At 43.3% G+C, this 17,405-nt stretch overlaps 1 protein-coding gene and 1 non-coding gene across 3 annotated transcripts in view; both read right to left on the reverse strand.

The window, feature by feature from the left end:
• Nucleotides 1-17,405, reverse strand: part of Rbl2 (RB transcriptional corepressor like 2) — a 51,115-nt gene that overhangs the window by 20,212 nt on the left and 13,498 nt on the right. The window contains exons 8-11 of one of the 2 annotated variants that reach the window (XM_052167215.1): nucleotides 16,254-16,407; nucleotides 11,427-11,593; nucleotides 4,398-4,507; nucleotides 2,386-2,489 (exon numbers count right to left, since the gene is read on the reverse strand). In XM_052167215.1, the coding sequence (XP_052023175.1) occupies nucleotides 2,386-2,489; nucleotides 4,398-4,507; nucleotides 11,427-11,593; nucleotides 16,254-16,407 (535 nt within the window). Of the gene's footprint in view, nucleotides 1-2,385; nucleotides 2,490-4,397; nucleotides 4,508-11,426; nucleotides 11,594-16,220; nucleotides 16,408-17,405 lie in introns of both variants that reach the window. The other variant, XM_052167214.1, reaches the window with a different exon arrangement.
• LOC127672216 (U6 spliceosomal RNA) lies at nucleotides 15,538-15,644 on the reverse strand. Its single transcript, XR_007974874.1, has one exon. It is a non-coding gene; the product is annotated as a U6 spliceosomal RNA (small nuclear RNA).

Consider the following 17,405-nt stretch of genomic DNA (forward strand, 5'->3'; position numbering starts at 1 on the left):
TATAATATGATTCTATCTACCTAAGGAACGGAGATTGGGTAGAGTCCAAAGGCTGGAAGACGGTACGCGGAGGGACAGAGAGGAGGCAAGTGGGAAATCAGTCTTCAGCGGGTGTGAGGTGGGGATAATGAATACAACCACGCTAATGGACCTTGAAATATAACTTTCAAGATGATTAAAATGTTTTAAGTACATTTTACCATATGAAAAAAATTAAGTTATTTAGATGAATAGACAGGAACCTGTTTAATATTAGTCCCTAAACTACTGCTATGGTTTACATGCTATCCAGTATGTGTTTCACACACACAAAGTCAAGTCATAAAGCAACCCATTAGTGCATATAGCCAGATGCAACCATATATGTATATGTGTATATGCACACATGTATATGTAATATATACATATGTATGTGGGTGCAGAGATGGCTCAGTGGTTAAGAGCATTTGTTACTACTGCAGAGGACCTGGGTTCAGTTCCCAGCCATCTATAACTCTGCTCTCAGATGATCTAACCCCCTTTTCTGACCTTTGAAGTCCAGGCACACTCATGGTGCACATGAACATACAGGCAAAACCCACGGATAAACTAAAATCTAAACATAAAACAAAACAGGAACTGTAAGTCAGGCATAGTAGTCTGTCCTTGTAATCACAGCATTTGGGAGGCTGAGGCAGGAAGACATTCAAGGCCAGTGAGGGTTATACTAAGTACAAGGTATATGTGGACTACATTGTAAGACCTTGTCTCAAATTTTAATAAAAGAAAAAAAAAAGAGTTGAATATAGACAGTCACAAAAATTCAAGTTTAACTACTGGCCAATTGTATAACTTTTAAAATGTCATTTTAAAAATTCGCACTGTCTTTTTAAATTATCTATTTTGCAGGTCTGAGTGTTTCACCTGTATGGTTTCCGTGCAATGCTCTCTGGGACCAGGGTACCTGTTGAGCCAAAAGAGGGCGTCAGATATCCTGGACCTGGAGTTAGGAGGCATAAGCTATCATACAGATGCTTGGAATTGAACCCAGGTCCTCTGCAGAAGCACTCAGTGCTTTTAACTGCTGAGTCACTTCCTCAGCTCTAAAATTAGCATTCTTAATTATAAAGAGTTCTTTCTTAGATGAATGTGAAACAGCTCTGGGTGACCAGGAGGTATACCTTGGTACTTTCATATACGACTGAGTGATTGAATATCATGGTTTATATCCCTAGCCTAATTTCACAAATAGAACATTTCCAATTTCCTCTAGATTCATCTTTGTAAGAGACTGTTTTAAATGCCACATAAAATTATGTATAACTGTAAAACATTAGCATTTATAAGATACTTTATTGCTTTATTAAACTTCTTTTTGGATTTTTGTTTTTATGATACTTTCCAAGTATTGCTAAGTAGTCAAATGAAATGCAGTTCATCCCTGGCCCTTCTCAGGTATTTTGTTATCTTATTTTAGTTTTAGAGAGGGTCTCATAAAGTTTCACAAGATGGCGTCAAATTTGTTACAAAGCCCAGGCAGGTCCTGAAATAGTGATTCTCCTTCAGTCTCCAAAGCAGGTAGGATTAACGGGGCAGGCCAGGGTGCCTAGCTGGTTATAGTTCTTGCTTAGAAAATAAGAAAAATCATCATCTTAGCAGAAGAAGGACTGAGAGCTTGTGGTGAAGCCAACATTCAGTGTTTTCCTCCACTTTATAGGCTTATAAAATCTCTGTGTTATTAAACAACTCGGTTAAAGTTAAACCTGAGGATTTAAATGCTCGAATGCTGGGGTGGTTTGAACAAGAATGTGTGAAGAAGAAGAAGACCTGGTGTTTGAACACGTGGTCCCTTTTGGAAGTACTGTTTTAGGTGCTATGTGGGGAAGATTTAGGAAATCTGTGGCTTTGTTGAACCACGTATGTCACTGGGGTGGGCCTGACAGTTCAAGCCTCAAGGCATGCCCAGTTTGCTCTCTGCCTGTGCTCGCTGTTGCAGATGTGAGCCCTCAGCTTCCTGCTCCTGTCACCATGCCTTCATTCAGCCAGCATAAGCTCTAGTCCCCTGCAACTTTAAGCCCCAATAAACTCTTTCTGCTGTAAGTAGCTTTGATCATTGTATTTTATCACAACAACAAAGGAGTAATTAACACATCTACGGAGTCCTCCTATTCTAAAATGTGTGTTACCATGCATTGCCTGCTACAATGAGAATCACCCCTCTATCCCATTCCGCACACCTTATGTTGTTAGGATAAGGTCAGAGGACCCCCACATACATGTTTCCTGAGGTGCGAATCTAATTTCTAAAGGCACACACCTTTTCTTTGTAATGGCCTTTTGTTGGTGGGTGGGGTGGAATGGAGCTATGTCTCTCTGTGTTGATCAATACATAGTTATTGTACTCACAGATAAATCCATGTCTCCCAATCTTTTTTGTTCTTGCTCAATAACAGACTCTAATACTTTATAGTAAAGCATTTCTGCAAAACGAAAATGTTTGTTGGCAATTTCTGTTGAAATTAAAACAAAGCACAAAATTAAATACAAATTAAGTTAGTATCATGGAATAGACTCATCTCTCACTCACTACCCACAAAATAAAGTCTAAAAACCAAATCTATATTTTGTTTTTTTTAATTAATTTTATATTTTAAATATATATGGTAGTTTGCTTGCAAGTATGTCCATGTATTACATGTATGTGGGTGCCCAAGAGACCAGAAAAGGACATCAGCTTCTTTGGACTGGACTTACAGATGGTTGTGAGGATGTGGGTCACAGGGATTGAACCAGGGTCTTCTGGAAGAAAAGCCATTTCTCTTAACTGCTAAGTTAACTCTCCAGTCCAAACCATACTTTCTACAATTAATGTTTCAATTATCCTTAAAATTTCTCAATATTCCTTCTTCCCCCTTTTCGCTGAGCCAGAGGCTCGCTCACTCTGGCCCAGGCTGGACTTGACTGCTCATCACTAGTCCCAGCACAGCGTCCCAGGTACTGGGATTATAAATGTGAACTCCACGTCTTTCATGTTAACATCCTTCGCACTTCCTAAAACCAACATGAAAGCAGCACATAAAGATCTCAGTATCGGGCTGGAGAGATGGCTTAGAGGTTAAGAGGCACTGACTGCTCTTCCAGAGGTCCTAAGTTCAAACCCCAGCAACCACATGGTGGCTCAAAACCATCTGTAATGGGATCTGATGCCCTCTTCTGGTGTGTCGTAAGACAGTTACAGTGTACTTATATATAATAAATAAATAAATTGCAAAAAATGCATGCTTAATAAATATCTGCTTAAAAATTGCTTCATTGAAAAAAAGAAAAGAACTCAGTGTCACATTAAATGCACACACTTTGTCATTTTGAATACTACAGTTCTAGGCTGCCTTGGCTTGGTGTTGGAAGCTCTTCAAGGACCTACGTGTTTAACAGTGGCCCTGTTGGGAGGTGGGGGCACCTTTAAGAAGTAGGGCCTCAAGAAAAGTTTCCTCCTTTCCTTTCCTCTTTCCTTTCCTTTCCTCTCCCCTTTCCTTTCCTCACCCCTTTCCTTTCCTCTCCCCTTTCCTTTCCTCTTCCCCTTTCCTTTCCTCTCCCCTTTCCTTTCCTCTCCCCTTTCCTTTCCTTTCCCCTTTCCTTTCCTCTCCTCTTTCCTTTCCTTTCCCCTCCCCTTTTCTTTTCTCTCCCCTCTCCCCTTTCCTTTCTCCTTTCCCCTTTCCTCTCCTTTCCCTTTTCCTTTCCTTTCCCCTTTCCTTTCCTTTCCTTTCCTTTGCCCTTTCCTTTCCCTTTCCTTTCCCTTTCCTTTCCCTTTCCTTTCTCTTCCTTTCCTCTCCTTTCCTCTCCTTTCCCTTCCTTTCCCTTCCTTTCCTTTCCCTTCCTTTCCTTTCCCTTCCTTTCCTTTCCCTTCCTTTCCTTTCCCTTCCTTTCCTTTCCCTTCCTTTCCTTTCCCTTCCTTTCACTTCCTTTCCTTTCCCTTCCTTTCCTTTCCCTTCCTTTCCTTCCCTTCCCCCCTTCCTTTCCCCTTTCCTTTCCCCTTTCCTTTCCCCTTTCCTTTCCCCTTTCCTTTCCCCCTTCCTTTCCCCTTTCCTTTCCCCCTTCCTTTCCCTTTTCCCCTTTCCCCTTCCCCTTCTCCTTTCCTTTCCTTTGTCTCTATAGAGTGAGTTCTAAGACAGCCATGGATACACAGAGAAAACCTGTCTCAGAAAAGAAACAAACAAAAAAATTGCTAAAAGTCCAACATAATAAAGATGTCAGAATGAACTTTCTGTTTCTGAAAAGGGCCCAGAACTCACTGACAGGAAACAATAAGTGAAGGCCAGCTCCCGCAGCCTCAGCCTCCTGCTCTAGATCTTCCCTGGTCTTTCTGAGCCCACTCGTCAGATGAAGTCAGGAGCAGTCTGGACAACAGGCAGTCTTACCTTTAGCACAATTACTAAAATTCTCATCTGGCTGGAAGTGCTGAGAATATATTTCATACATTTCTTTCAATCTGTCAGTGATAGCCTGAGTTGGATCTCGGGAACATGACCTAAAAAGTGACATGAAATTATCCAACATAAGTGTTTCAGCTGGTCTCAGAGACAGGTGTCTAAAACTATCCATTTCATGGACATGAAATGCTTTGAACAGAGACTATATACTTTACAAATAAATAAAGGAAATCCCATACTTCCTTTAGCTGGATGGCAATATCACTATTTGGAGTGGCAGAGGTATTTATTTCCTGTGTAGTGCTTACACTGTGTAAGCTGCTGCATCATGCTTAGCAGACTTGCTCTGGGGATCCTTTGATGCTGTGGCTAACCCCACAACCTAATATATCCCGTCATTAACACCAACCAGACTGCCGTTGGGTGACTGTCTAGTGGGCAGCAAAACCTTCAGGAAGAACTCCTGGAGAAAAATAGAATGAAGGGCCACAGATCCTACACTAAAAACACATACAAGCCAATGCTGGCATTTAAATCTTTTGTGTGTAGAGTATTGGCATGTGTTCAAATATTTATGGGTACACATGTGTGAGGAGCCCTGAATAAGTGTGTGCTTATGTGTGTGTGGACATCAGGGATTAACCTCAGAGGTTACTCCTTAGCAGATGGATGTGGTGCTAAAATGGGGTTTCTCGCTGGGAACCTGGTGACCGCTGATTAAGCCAGGATGGCTGGCCAGCAGGCCACAGGATCCACAGTACTGCCCTAGCACTGGGGGTACAAGCCTATTCTACTATATCTACTATATCCCATTACATGGGATCTGGGGGGGGGGGGGAATCGGGTTCTTATAGAGAGCAAGCACTTTACTAGCTGAACCATCTCCCTCACTCTTTCTCATTGATTTTTTTTATTAGAAATATATGGTGCTTTTATAACAACTGTTCTAATTTGATCACACACATATATGTCAGAACTTGGTCAACAGAATGACCCGTGGGGAGCAGTGCCCCGAGGAACTGTGGGAGAGGCTCCCGGGGAAAAGAGCACCTTTACCCACACTTTGCTCCCTGCACTGGTCTTGGATGTGATTTTGCGCCTCCTGTGACAAGCATTTACATAACGCTTACGGCAACGCATATCCTTGTTGGAGGCCAGACCGTAGCTGTAGACCCCAGTCTGGTCAGTGTGCCCTGAAACTGGACCTGGCCTTCTGCCTGGCTTCCATGCTTTCCCAGCTAGAATCTGTAGTCCACGGCAGGCAACTGTGTTAAACTTGGATCTGTCCTGAGGAAGCTCTGGAAAGGGCTGCTCTGTCAGTATTTAGTATGTGCGCGCTGGTGTCTATTTACGTGATTTTCTGAACTCCGACAGCCTTCCTTGGATCATCACTTTGCGGCATTTCCATATAAAAGTACACTGGAATGGAAGTGAGGCTCTCCACAGCGTCAGACTGTAGTCTGCCCCATTCTCTCAGGTCCTCAGACCCCAGATCCAGCTGAGAAGATCTGCACAGGTCAGCTAAAAAGCCAACGCATATATATATGATCAAATTTTAACAACTATATATTTAAACTACTGTGGCTTAACTTGATCATACACATGTATATAATTAGGTATATATGATCAAATATATATGCATTACAAAACTTTACCCAGTTTATAAAATTATAAAGAAAATAAGTTTCATACTTGTGAGGCGTAACAAGAGATAACTATGTAATATAGTACCAGAGTGTTATTTATGAGCATACACATGTACCTTAAAGTTTACCAAATAAAAAAGGTTGGTTTTACCTAGCATCTACTGGTAATATGCAATTGCACTAATAGTATCCATGGCTAAAGCTGTCATGACTAGAGATTATAAAAAGATCTGAAAGATATAGCTACAATATAGGCTTTCATAACATATACATAAAATGCGTCTCTCAGCTACTACAGAGGCTGAGGCAGGAGAATAATGAATTTAAGGCCGACCCGGGCTACATGGTAAGTTCAAGTCCAGCCTCACCAACACAGACTCCATTTCTGTTTTTATAGACTTATAACATGGCCTCACGCCGTAACCCAGGCTAGTCTTGAACTTACAACCCTCCTGCCTTGGCTCTTAGGCCATGTGCCTGGCCAAGACCCTGTTCCAAAGGAAGTAAATAAATAATTACTCCTTCAAACCAACATCCAGATTGGTGTTTGGCAAAACCAGGTGCTGTAACCTAACCAAACCGATGCAAGAAAAAAACTACCATATAATATATAATTCACAAAATCATATCTAAGTATTAGATTCCAGAGAACAATTTTCTTATTTTTTTCCACATGAGGAAGCAGAAGAAGACATGAGCGCCTTTAGATTGTGCACAGGTTCTCAGGACTGCGGTCACTCGCAGAACGTCTTGTCAATCGCCCACTACCAAGTTAACTAGAAAAACAAAAATAAAATGCTGCTAAATTCAAGGCAAAAAAGGCCATCTGAAGAAGTCACCAAGGCACGGACTGCTCAGCATTAATCACAATCGAGTTTAATAATAAAGAAGGCTGAAAATATAGAGGAAAGGGGATCATCCTTGAACCGCAGTGGGCCTCACAAGCTATGGGTAGAAATTATGGAGGTTTATAATAGATAATATCTCCTTTATTATAGGCCACCAGGAAAAGCTGGTATTTGTAAGGGAGTTATACCATCAGAAGCATAAAGTCTTAAATCAGCTTTCTCAAACCAACCTGCCAAAGTTACACACAGAAGTACACCCTGAGTTGGATGTATCTCAGCTGCATGCATGCATGCATGCATGCATGCATGAAGCCGTGAGTCCTCGAAACTTGGTCTAAGTTTACCAAGGTAAAGCCCAGCCCGTGGGAGCTGAAAGCGGGAGACTCAGAGGTCTCAAGGTTATCCTCCACTGCATCTGTAGTTGGAGGCTAGCCCGAGTGACAGAAGCCCTTGTCTCAAAACAAACAAGAATTACATTCTTGAAAAGTCACAGATACTCCTATCAGACTCGGGAGAGCAAAGGAACTATGGGAAGTCCTTTCCAAGTTAGGAGCTTTTACAGAGCTCACAGAAATTAGGTGACTGGCCCACTGAACACCCTAAGTCTTTTCAAATTGAGCCACCCTTCAGAATCGTGTTCAAGACCAATCTGCCCAGCAGCTCTGACACTCCACTTCCTTAAACTTTTAAAACATTTAGAAATAAGACAGTGTGGGGTTATCTTTAGCCCCTGCTGTACCGCCATACTCTCTTATAGCAGTGCCACCTCTAGCTTGCCGAGTTCCAGAAAAAGTAAATAAAAAGTCTCTGTGTTCTTTTGCCTTCTTGTTCTCACTCTGATCGCTTGTGCTGCTCCCCCCCCTCTCCTCATTCCCCTCCCCCCTCTCCCCACATGCTCATGACAAGCCTCTACTCCTCTTCTCTCTCTCTCTCTCTCTCTCTCTCTCTCTCTCTCTCTCTCCCCCCTCAACTCCCTTCCTCATTCCCAGAATAAACTCTATTCTATACTTAAAAAAAAAAGTCTCTGTCACGGTTAACATGAAGCAGTTGGTCCACAGATCCACCAGTGGGAAAACATAGGCAGCAACTGGCTATAAAATCCACACAACGTGTGGCCTCTACTGGTGAGCTATCAGTAGGTCACTGAACCTCTGATTGCCCTCTTCCCAAATCTGAGAAATTGCTCAGGACTTCAGAGCAGAGGTATTAGTGTTTTGCAGGAGGCTTAAACTTACCTGGTTGGTCTGTTTGAAGGTAACAACCCTGTGTGTGCTGTCCGTGTTTAACGTACAATAATGACCCCCCAAAATACTGGCTAGCACAGAACACACGTGGGCCGTGTGCTTTGGACTCCTCCATGAGACAGACATAGGCGTACATACATTAGGAGTTCAGTGTCATCTGTGGCTGAGGTTGATTTGCACTACATGAGACCCTGACACACAAACAGCTTTTCCTAGTTTTCCATTTATCAGCAGTCTTGAAAGGAGTCAAAAGTACACAAGTTTATGGTTGGCAGTGGAAGAAGAGGGGTATGTGCGAGATATTTTTGCTTGTTTTGTTTTCTTTTCTGAGACAGGGTTTCTCTATGTAGCCCTGGAAGTCCTAATACTTACCCTGTAGACCAGACTTGCCTCAAATTCAGAGATCCACCTGCCTCTGCCTCCCAAGCCCTGGGATTAAAGGCGTGTGCCACCACCACCCAGCTGTGGATTTTTAATATAAACGTAGAGATGTAAAGTATTCATACAAGTCAAATGTTAAATTGAGTTCAGATTTCAGGAGCTCAACCTCTTAACAATTACAAAAACTATTGTTAGAAAAAATCTTTAGCCTGGCTTGGTTGTCATATATGTTCATAATCATAGTTCTCAAGAGGATCTATAGATTTAAAGCCTGTTTGGTCTACATAGTGAATTCCAGACCAGCCAGGGCTGCCTAGCAAGGACCTGTCTCAAACAAAAAGAGACAAACAACCCCCGCCCCCAAAGCTTGTAAAACAAAAATTTAAAAGCAGAATTATAACAATTAGAATAAGTATTATATTTTTTTTCTGGATAATGCCAGCATTTCAATTTTTAAGTATGTAAATTTCCTTACTGATAATAACTACAAAGTGTTTTTGTTATATAGTAAGCACTATCCACTAACTGTACTTATTTTAAATTATCTTACATGTAAGCACATGGTTTTTGCTTAGTTGTTTGGGTTTTGGTTTTTGGTTTTTTTTTTTTTGTGGGGTGCAGGCATATCTTAAAATTTGCTTATTTGTTTATTTTTGAAGCAGGGTCTCACTCTGTGGGCCAGAGTAGCCTCAGATGTGTGATCTTCCTGCATCAGCCTCCTGAGTCACAGGATTACAAGCAAGCAGCATCATGCATGCCTGTGTATATATTTTATACTGCCATGCCATTTACTGTAGCCTTATGGCTAACTATACACTTACTGTGTGTACTGCCTGGTTTTGTGCGACAACTTGACACAGGCTGGAGTTATCACAGAGAAAGGTGCTTCAGTTAGGGAAGGGCCTCCATGAGATCCAGGTGTGGGGCATTTTCTCAATTAGTGATCAATCGGGGAGGGCTCCCTTATAGGTGGTATCATCCCTGGGCTGGTGGTCTTGGGTTCTATACGAGAGCAGGCTGAGCAAGCCAGGGGAAACAAGCCAGTAAGAAACATCCCTCCATGGCCTCTGCATCAGCTCCTGCTTCCTGACCTGCTTGAGTTCCAGTCCTGACTTCCTTTGGTGATGAACAGCAGTATGGAAATGTAAGCTGAATAAACTTACCTCCCAACTTGATTTTTCATCATGATGGTTGTGCAGGAATAGAAATCCTGATTAAGACAAATTGGTACCAGCGTACTGGGGTATTCCTGTGACAACCTGACCATGTTTTGGGGAGGACTGAGGAAGGACTTTGAAACTTTGGGCTAGACGATGTATTCAGTGTTAAGAGCTCTGTGTAGGAGCTTGGAAGATAATGTTGAAAATGATGTAGAAGATGGAGGCCTAGCTTGTGAAATTTCAGAGGGAAGACTAAAGACTCTTAATCAGGGCCATGTTTTGATTATGAAGATTCTATGGTTTTGGTTAACTGGGGCTGAAGAATCAGCTGTGATTAACCACATGATTAACCAAGATACCAGAACCACTAAAACAAGCCTTTTTGCTACTGGAGCTTTTTGTTGCTGGTTAACTGGAGCTAAGAAATTGGTGGTGATTAAGAAGAGACCAGCATCACTGAGGTGAAATCTTCTGTGAAGTGTTTTCTGAGAGCACAGAGGCTGTCTTCCAGAGATAGCCAAGGTTGTACCTTGTACTGTGGCTGGACTTGGTAATGTGTAAGAGTCACCCAGGTGGTACTGGTTTTGAAGGCATGAAGAGCCTGAGGAGCAGCTGAGGTCAGCACTGTGAGAGGCCGCGGAAGGCCATTGGTGAAGGTGCAGCCTCAGTTGCAATTGATGGCCCAGGACTGAAGGGGTCATGCAAAGGAGCTGAGGCTTGGCACCATGGAGAAGAGAGCCTATGAGAGGCTGTTGGTGAAGACGAGTTATAGCGGAAAATAGCAGTGTTTTGGAGATGCCAGTACCATGAATGATCACCAAGAACAGTAGCAGTGGAGTACAGGCAGCTGGAGCCTAGAAGACAAGCTGTGTGCTACAAAGAGCAGAGCTGGAGAGGTGACCCAAGTCCTTGGAGGAGCCCAGAGGATCATTTCAGTGGATCCCAGACATTGGACAGTTGGAGTTTGATTTTTGCCTTTGATTGTGACTGTGCCCTGATATTTTTCCATCTTGAAGGAAGAAAGTATTTTAGTGTAGCCCACAGTTAAGAGACTGAATTTTTAAAAAGACTTTGAATTTTAAAAGATAGTGGACATTTTAAGGGGATTGAACTTTTAATATGTAAAGACTGTGGGGCTTTTAAAGTTATTTAGATCTTGGGGATGAATAAGAAAGTAAGAGTTGAGGCTTAATAGTGATGTGTTTGTATGTCAAGTTGACAAGGGGTCAATTGTACTGGCTGGTTTTGTGTGTCAACTTGACACAGATGGAGTTATCACAGAGAAAGGAGCTGCAGTTGAGGAAGTGCCTCCATGAGATCCAGCTGTGGGGCATTTTCTCAATTAGTGATCAAGGAGGAGGGCCCCTTGTGGGTAGTATCATCTCTGGGCTGGTAGTCTTGGGTTCTATAAGAGAGCAGGCTGAGCAAGCCAGGGGAAGCAAGCCAGTAAGAAGCATCCCTCCATGGCCTCTGCATCAGCTCCTGCTTCTTGACCTGCTTGAGTTCCAGTCCTGACTTCCTTTGGTGATGAACAGCAATGTGGAAGTGTAAGCTCGATAAGCCCTTTCCTCCCCAACTTGCTTCTTGGTCATGATGTTTATGCAGGAATAGAAACCCTGACTAAGACACTGTGAAATTGTTAAAGGGTAACATAAAGCACTAATATTGAAAAATTAAGGTAAGAAATTGAACAATGGTCAGCAACTAACTCTTAGAAGACGGACGAAAGCAAACCCACCTGAGTATCTGCTCCAGCTTCTCACTGGGTGCATTCCTGAGGCCGGCCAGCATGGTGTGAAGGCGGTTCAGGCTGTGTGTTGCTGTGGAGACGGGAGTCACACAAGGGCTGTCCTCCTGAGCATATCTCACGCCAGTCAGTGGTGTGCAGACTCTATGTGCTTTAGACTGGGGGGAGGAAACAGAGTGAGTTTCTTTAAATTACACCACAAATTAGGAATTCGAGACAATTAGATTTCCTATCCATATATGTTAGCATCTCAAACATCACCATTTGGGGAATTTCAACATAATTCCATTCAAAGGTTCTATTATCCAAAGACGTGTGAAAGAACAATACATACGTCAGGCAACTAAAAGTTCTCTGTTAAGTAAATCATAGAGATTAGGTGTATGCCAGGGCAGAGCACAGAGCCAGTGTACTCACACACACACACACTCTCTCTCTCTCTCTCTCTCTCTCTCTCTCTCTCTCTCTCTCTCTCTCTCTCTCTCTCTCGGCGCTCCTTCAGGGAGCTCACAGCCCCCTGTGCTGACGCGCAGACTGACACGCAAGAACCGGCACAAGAAAGCAATGGCTTACATCTGGCCCAAATAAGAATCGGTGGATCAATTTACTTCAGAAGGTAAGCGTTTCAAAATCAATAAATAAAAGGACGATCTGATGCTGGGCCAGTCCGCATCACTCTCCCTGGCTTTCATTCCTCGAATCCGTGACAGTTTTTCTCAAGTAGACAGGCCTTCAGAGAAGCAAGTTAGCCGACATTCTTGAGTACACAGATGCAAAATATGTGACCTTGCATCCAAGAATCTAAACATGAGTACATTCACTAGCAAATCAGCTTTTCTAACTGTTCAAAGAGACCCTAAAAGGTTAAGCTAGCTTGGAGCATTTTTAATGGTGAAAATCCAGCAACCATCCCTGATTGCTGAATACACCTTGGCCTAGACTTTCAAAAATGCCCAGCAAAGAGTTTACCCAGTAACAGAACAAACTGTTCAATCTCAGGACACAGAAAACCACAAGATGCTCACTAAATGGAAGTAAATATGTATCCTATGATTCTTAAATCACAGCAGAGCAGAGGCCTTTGTTTCAGGGAAATCATACCGCTATCATTTAATGGCCATAAATGGCCTGTGTGGGTCAGATAGACGCCATCAGAGCGCTGCTGCTACCTTGGCTTCCCGAGGCACCCACCTCCCTTGTATATGAAGCACTACCTGCCTGTACTGTGAAACAAAAATGTCCTGGTGCAGCTGAAGAGCGCCTAGCAGGCAGAAACACACAGTCTCACCCACAAGCAGCACTGGGTTCACAGAAATGAAGTGTGACAACCACAGCTTCCAGCTCAAAGTCCTCAAGTCAGCATGGGGCTTCCTGTGTTGGCAAAGGGCTGAGCGTCACAGTCCCCTGCCACTGTCCCCTGCTATCCTTTGACTGGGGTAGAAAATACCAGGCCAGGTGCCATGGCACACAGCTTTAATCCCAACACTCAAAGGCAGAAGCAGGTAGATCTGAGTTCAAAGCCAGCCTGGTCCATTTAGATTTAGTTTCAGGACAGACTGGGGTACAGAGAGAGATCCTGTCTCAAAAACCCAAACAGCAACAACTACCAAAAACTCCAGGACAGACCCTCTTCCCAGAAGAAAAAGGCGGGGTTTGGCGTGCCCCAGAACTCTGCCTTCACTTGAGTGGTTTTCGACCTTCCTAATGCTGCATGTGACCCTTTAATTCGGTTCCTCGAGCTGTGGTGACCTCCATCATAAAGTTACTTCATTGCTACTCCATAACTTAAATTTGCTACTGTTAGGATTGTAGTGTAAATATTTCTGGAGACAGACGTTTGTCAAGGGGGTCATGACCCACAAGTTGAGAATCACTGCTTTAGATATTCCTTCTCACTGCTGGAAATCTCCATTTCATGATTTTAACCATGCAGACCCCTGTGACTCCGCAACTCCACCCTCTCCCAGAAGCTCCAGGGATACGTTTCTCTAACTTGCCCATTCAGGCAACTAGGACCCCCAAGGGGCATCTCAAATGCTGTGTGTGAAAACCCCTCACTTTTAAATCCACACCAAACTCGATCTTCCCTCCTGATAAATACCAACAGTAGGGTTTTAGGGATAACTACTACAAGGCTCGCGCTGTCCGCGGCACTGGCTTCGGCCCTCCTGAAGCTTATGCCGTGCTGGAGAAAGACAGGACAGTTCAGTTTTACCTACGGCGTATACTAAGAGCAATAAGAGCAGTCAGAGAAAAGGTCCTGCGGACGGGGCATGCTGGGCGTACGGGGCACACTGGGCGTACGGGGCTCGCTGGGCGACTACTTTAGGGTAAGGAAGCGGGTTGCAAGGGTGGTGAATTATGCCTATAACCGCAGCACTTAGGCAGGTGAGGCATGATTGCTATAAATTTGAAGTTAATCTGGGATGCATCATGAGACCCCTGTATTAGGGAAGGGAAAGGGGTAAAGGGGGAAAGAGGGAAAGGGGGAAGGGGGAAAGGGGGGAAGGGGGGAAGGGGGAAAGGGGGAAAGGGGGAAGGGGGAAAGGGGGAAGGGAAGGGAAGGGAGGGGGAGGAGGGGAAGGGAGGGGGAGGGGGAGGAGGGGAAGGGAAGGAGAGGAAGGGAGGGGAAGGAGAGGAAGGGAGGGGAAGGAGAGGAAGGGAGGGGAGAGGAGGGAAAGGGAGGGGAGGAGAGGAAGGGAGGGGAGAGGAGAGGAAGGGAGGGGGGAGGAGAGGGAGGGGAGAGGAGGGGAGTTTGAAGAGGCAGGCCAGTGTCAAGTCTGAAGTTTCTCAGTTACAGGGAATGAAAATAGGACACTGGTCTCCATCAGCCTAAAAATTGGTTTTGGAGCAACAGAATTTTCTTTCTTTCTTTTTTCTTTCTTTCTTTTTTTTGTGATAAACATTTCCTCTTTTTTTTTTAATTTTTTTATTTTTTTTATTGATGAATATCTTTTTTTTAATTTTATTTTATTTACATTGCAAATGATTTCCCCTTTTCTGGGTCCCCACTCTCCGCAAGTCCCATAAGCCCTATTCTTCCATCCACCCCTTCCCACTTCCCTGTTCTGGAATTCCCCTATACTCTTGCACTGAGTCTTTCCAGAACCAGGGGCCACTCCTCCATTCTTTTTGGACATCATTTAATTTGTGGATTATGTCCTGGGTATTCAAAGTTTCTAGGCTAATATCCACTTATCAGTGAGTGCATACCATGATTGATCTTTTGAGACTGGGTTACCTCACTTAGTATGATGTTCTCCAGCTCCATCCATTTCTCTAAGAATTTCATGAATTCATTGTTTCTAATGGCTGAATAGTACTCCATTGTGTAAATATACCACATTTTTTGTATCCATTCCACCATTGAAGGACACCTAGGTTCTTCCCAGCTTCTGGCTACTACAAATAGGGCTGCTATGAACATAGTGGAGCATGTGTCCTTATTGCATGCTGAAGAATCCTCTGGGTATATGCCCAGGAGTGGTATAACAGGGTCCTCAGGAAGTGATATGCCCAGTTTTCTAAGGAACCGCCAGACTGATTTCCAAAGTGGTTGCACCATCTTGCAATCCCACCAGCAGTGGAGGAGTGTTCCTCTTTCTCCACATCCTCGCCAACACCTGCTGTCTCCTGAGTTTTTGACCTTAGCCATTCTGACTGGTGTGAGGTGAAATCTCAGGGATGTTTTGATTTGCATTTCCCTAATGATTAATGATGTTGAACATTTCTTAAGGTGTTTCTCAGCTCTCCGAAGTTCTTCATGTGAAAATTCTTTGTTTAGCTCCATACCCCACTTTTTAATGGGGTTATTTGGTTCTCTGGGTTCTACTTTCTTGAGTTCTTTGTATATATTAGATATTAGCCCTCTGTCGGATTTAGGGTTGGTGAAGATCGTTTCCCAGTCTGTTGGTTGACATTTTGTCCTTTTGACAATGTCCTTTGCCTTACAGAAACTTTGTAGTTTTATGAGGTCCCATTTGTCAATTCTTGATCTTAGAGCATAAGCTATTGGTGTTCTATTCAGGAACTTTTCTCCTGTGCCCATGTCCTCCAGGGTCTTCCCCAGTTTCTTTTCGATTAGTTTCAGTGTGTCAGGTTTAAAAATACGGAACGCTTCACGAATTTGTGTGTCATCCTTGCGCAGGGGCCATGCTAATCTTTTCTGTATCGTTCCAATTTTAGTATATGTGCTGCCGAAGCAAGCACAACAGAATTTTCTTAAAGATTGATTATAGACTCCCGGGCTCCAATTAGGATAAATAAATATTCTCTAAATGTCTCTGTGGCCACTGTGCAGAGGACACACTAGAGCCCATTTTTTCTTTTTTCTTTTTTTTTTTTTTTTGGATTTGTTTTTTTTTTTTTCGAGACAGGGTTTCTCTGTATAGCCCTGGCTGTCCTGGAACTCACTCTGTAGACCAGGCTGGCCTCAAACTCAGAAATCCACCTGCCTTTGCCTCCCAGAGTGCTGGGATTACAGGCGTGCGCCACCACCGCCGGGCGAGCCCATTTTTTTCAAAAGCAACAACTGTCAGCAGTGCGCATCTACTTAGATTAACAGTCAACTTTCTTCTCAGACCTAACTAAAACCTTTGAAAGTTGGCACTAAATGAAAAATAAGTCAGTAAGATGACTTGAATTTTCTTTTAAACATTTAGAACATACATACAGGCAGCGTTATGAAAAGACAAGAGAAGCCGGTTTCCTCTGCCCCAGCCCAGCCTCTCCCGGGACTTTGAAACATCACACAAGCTCACCTGCTTTCTACTGGGCTTGGCTCACCTTGTCAAGATGCTGCTGCCAGATGTCTCTCACCTGCGCTCGCTCAGCGCTCTCTGTCCCCGAGGCAGCGCTTAGACACCGCGAGAGAGTCCCGACGTCCTCCTCCGCATCCTCGCCGAGAAATATCCGCTCATCCAGATTCCCAGCGGCCAACACGTATTCTTCATACGCCTTATTAACAGCCTTACTAAGGGGAAACAGGACCACCATTTCAGCTCGTGTTCCACACCACTCAGAGTTCTAATACAAGATCTGGTAAATTTCCCAAAGTCATTTATTTCTGTTGAACAATTGCTCATTACAAAAACCAAAGAGAAGATGTAGCTTGCTCTAATCTGTGTGTCCAGCACACATTGAATATATTTTTTGAATAGTGCGTCAAGGCAGGACCCCTGAACAAACCTGCCTCCAATAAGATGGTGATGGTGATGGTGATGGGGATGATGATGATGATAAAATTATAAGCATTCAATATGCTAAATGATACTAAACTGAAGTATAAGCAGTTATGATCCTGGTGACACACAACTGGCATGTGACCATGCGGAACGTTTCCTCAGCTGTTTGTGGCACCTCTAAAGACCTAGCATTGCCACATTTGTCACCTCTAAAGATCCATATACGTGTATTCTTTTCCTTTCCTTTCCTTTCCTTTTCTTTTTCTTTCTTTTTCTTTCTTTTTCTTTCTCTCTCTTTCTTTCTTTCTTTCTTTCTTTCTTTCTTTCTTTCTTTCTTTCTTTCTTTCTTTCTTTCTTTCTTTTTTTTTTTTTGAGACAAAGTAGCCTCAAACTCACAATTACCTTGCCTCAGGTCCCAAGTGCAGAGATGTCAGTCATGTGCCCTGATGGCTACATACAAAAGCATGCATTTCTCTCTCTCTCTCTCTCTCTCTCTCTCTCTCTCTCTCTCTCCTTCAAATATTTATTTATTTATTTACTTATTTAATGTATAGGCATATACTGCAGCTGTCTTCAGACACACACACCAGCAGAGGACATTGGATCCCATTACAGATGCTTGTGAGCCACCATGTGGTTGCTGGGAATTGAACTCAGGACCCCTGAAAGAGCAGTCGATGCTCTTAACCACTGAGCCATCTCTCTAGCCCAGAAAAGCATTTCTTAATTTCAAAATTTATAATCCAAAATCTTGAGTAATAGAACTTTGAGCAGAACAAAAAACAAG

The sequence above is a fragment of the Apodemus sylvaticus genome, chromosome 21 (assembly GCF_947179515.1).
Source record: "Apodemus sylvaticus chromosome 21, mApoSyl1.1, whole genome shotgun sequence".
In the NCBI taxonomy this organism is placed as follows: Eukaryota; Metazoa; Chordata; class Mammalia; order Rodentia; family Muridae; genus Apodemus; species Apodemus sylvaticus.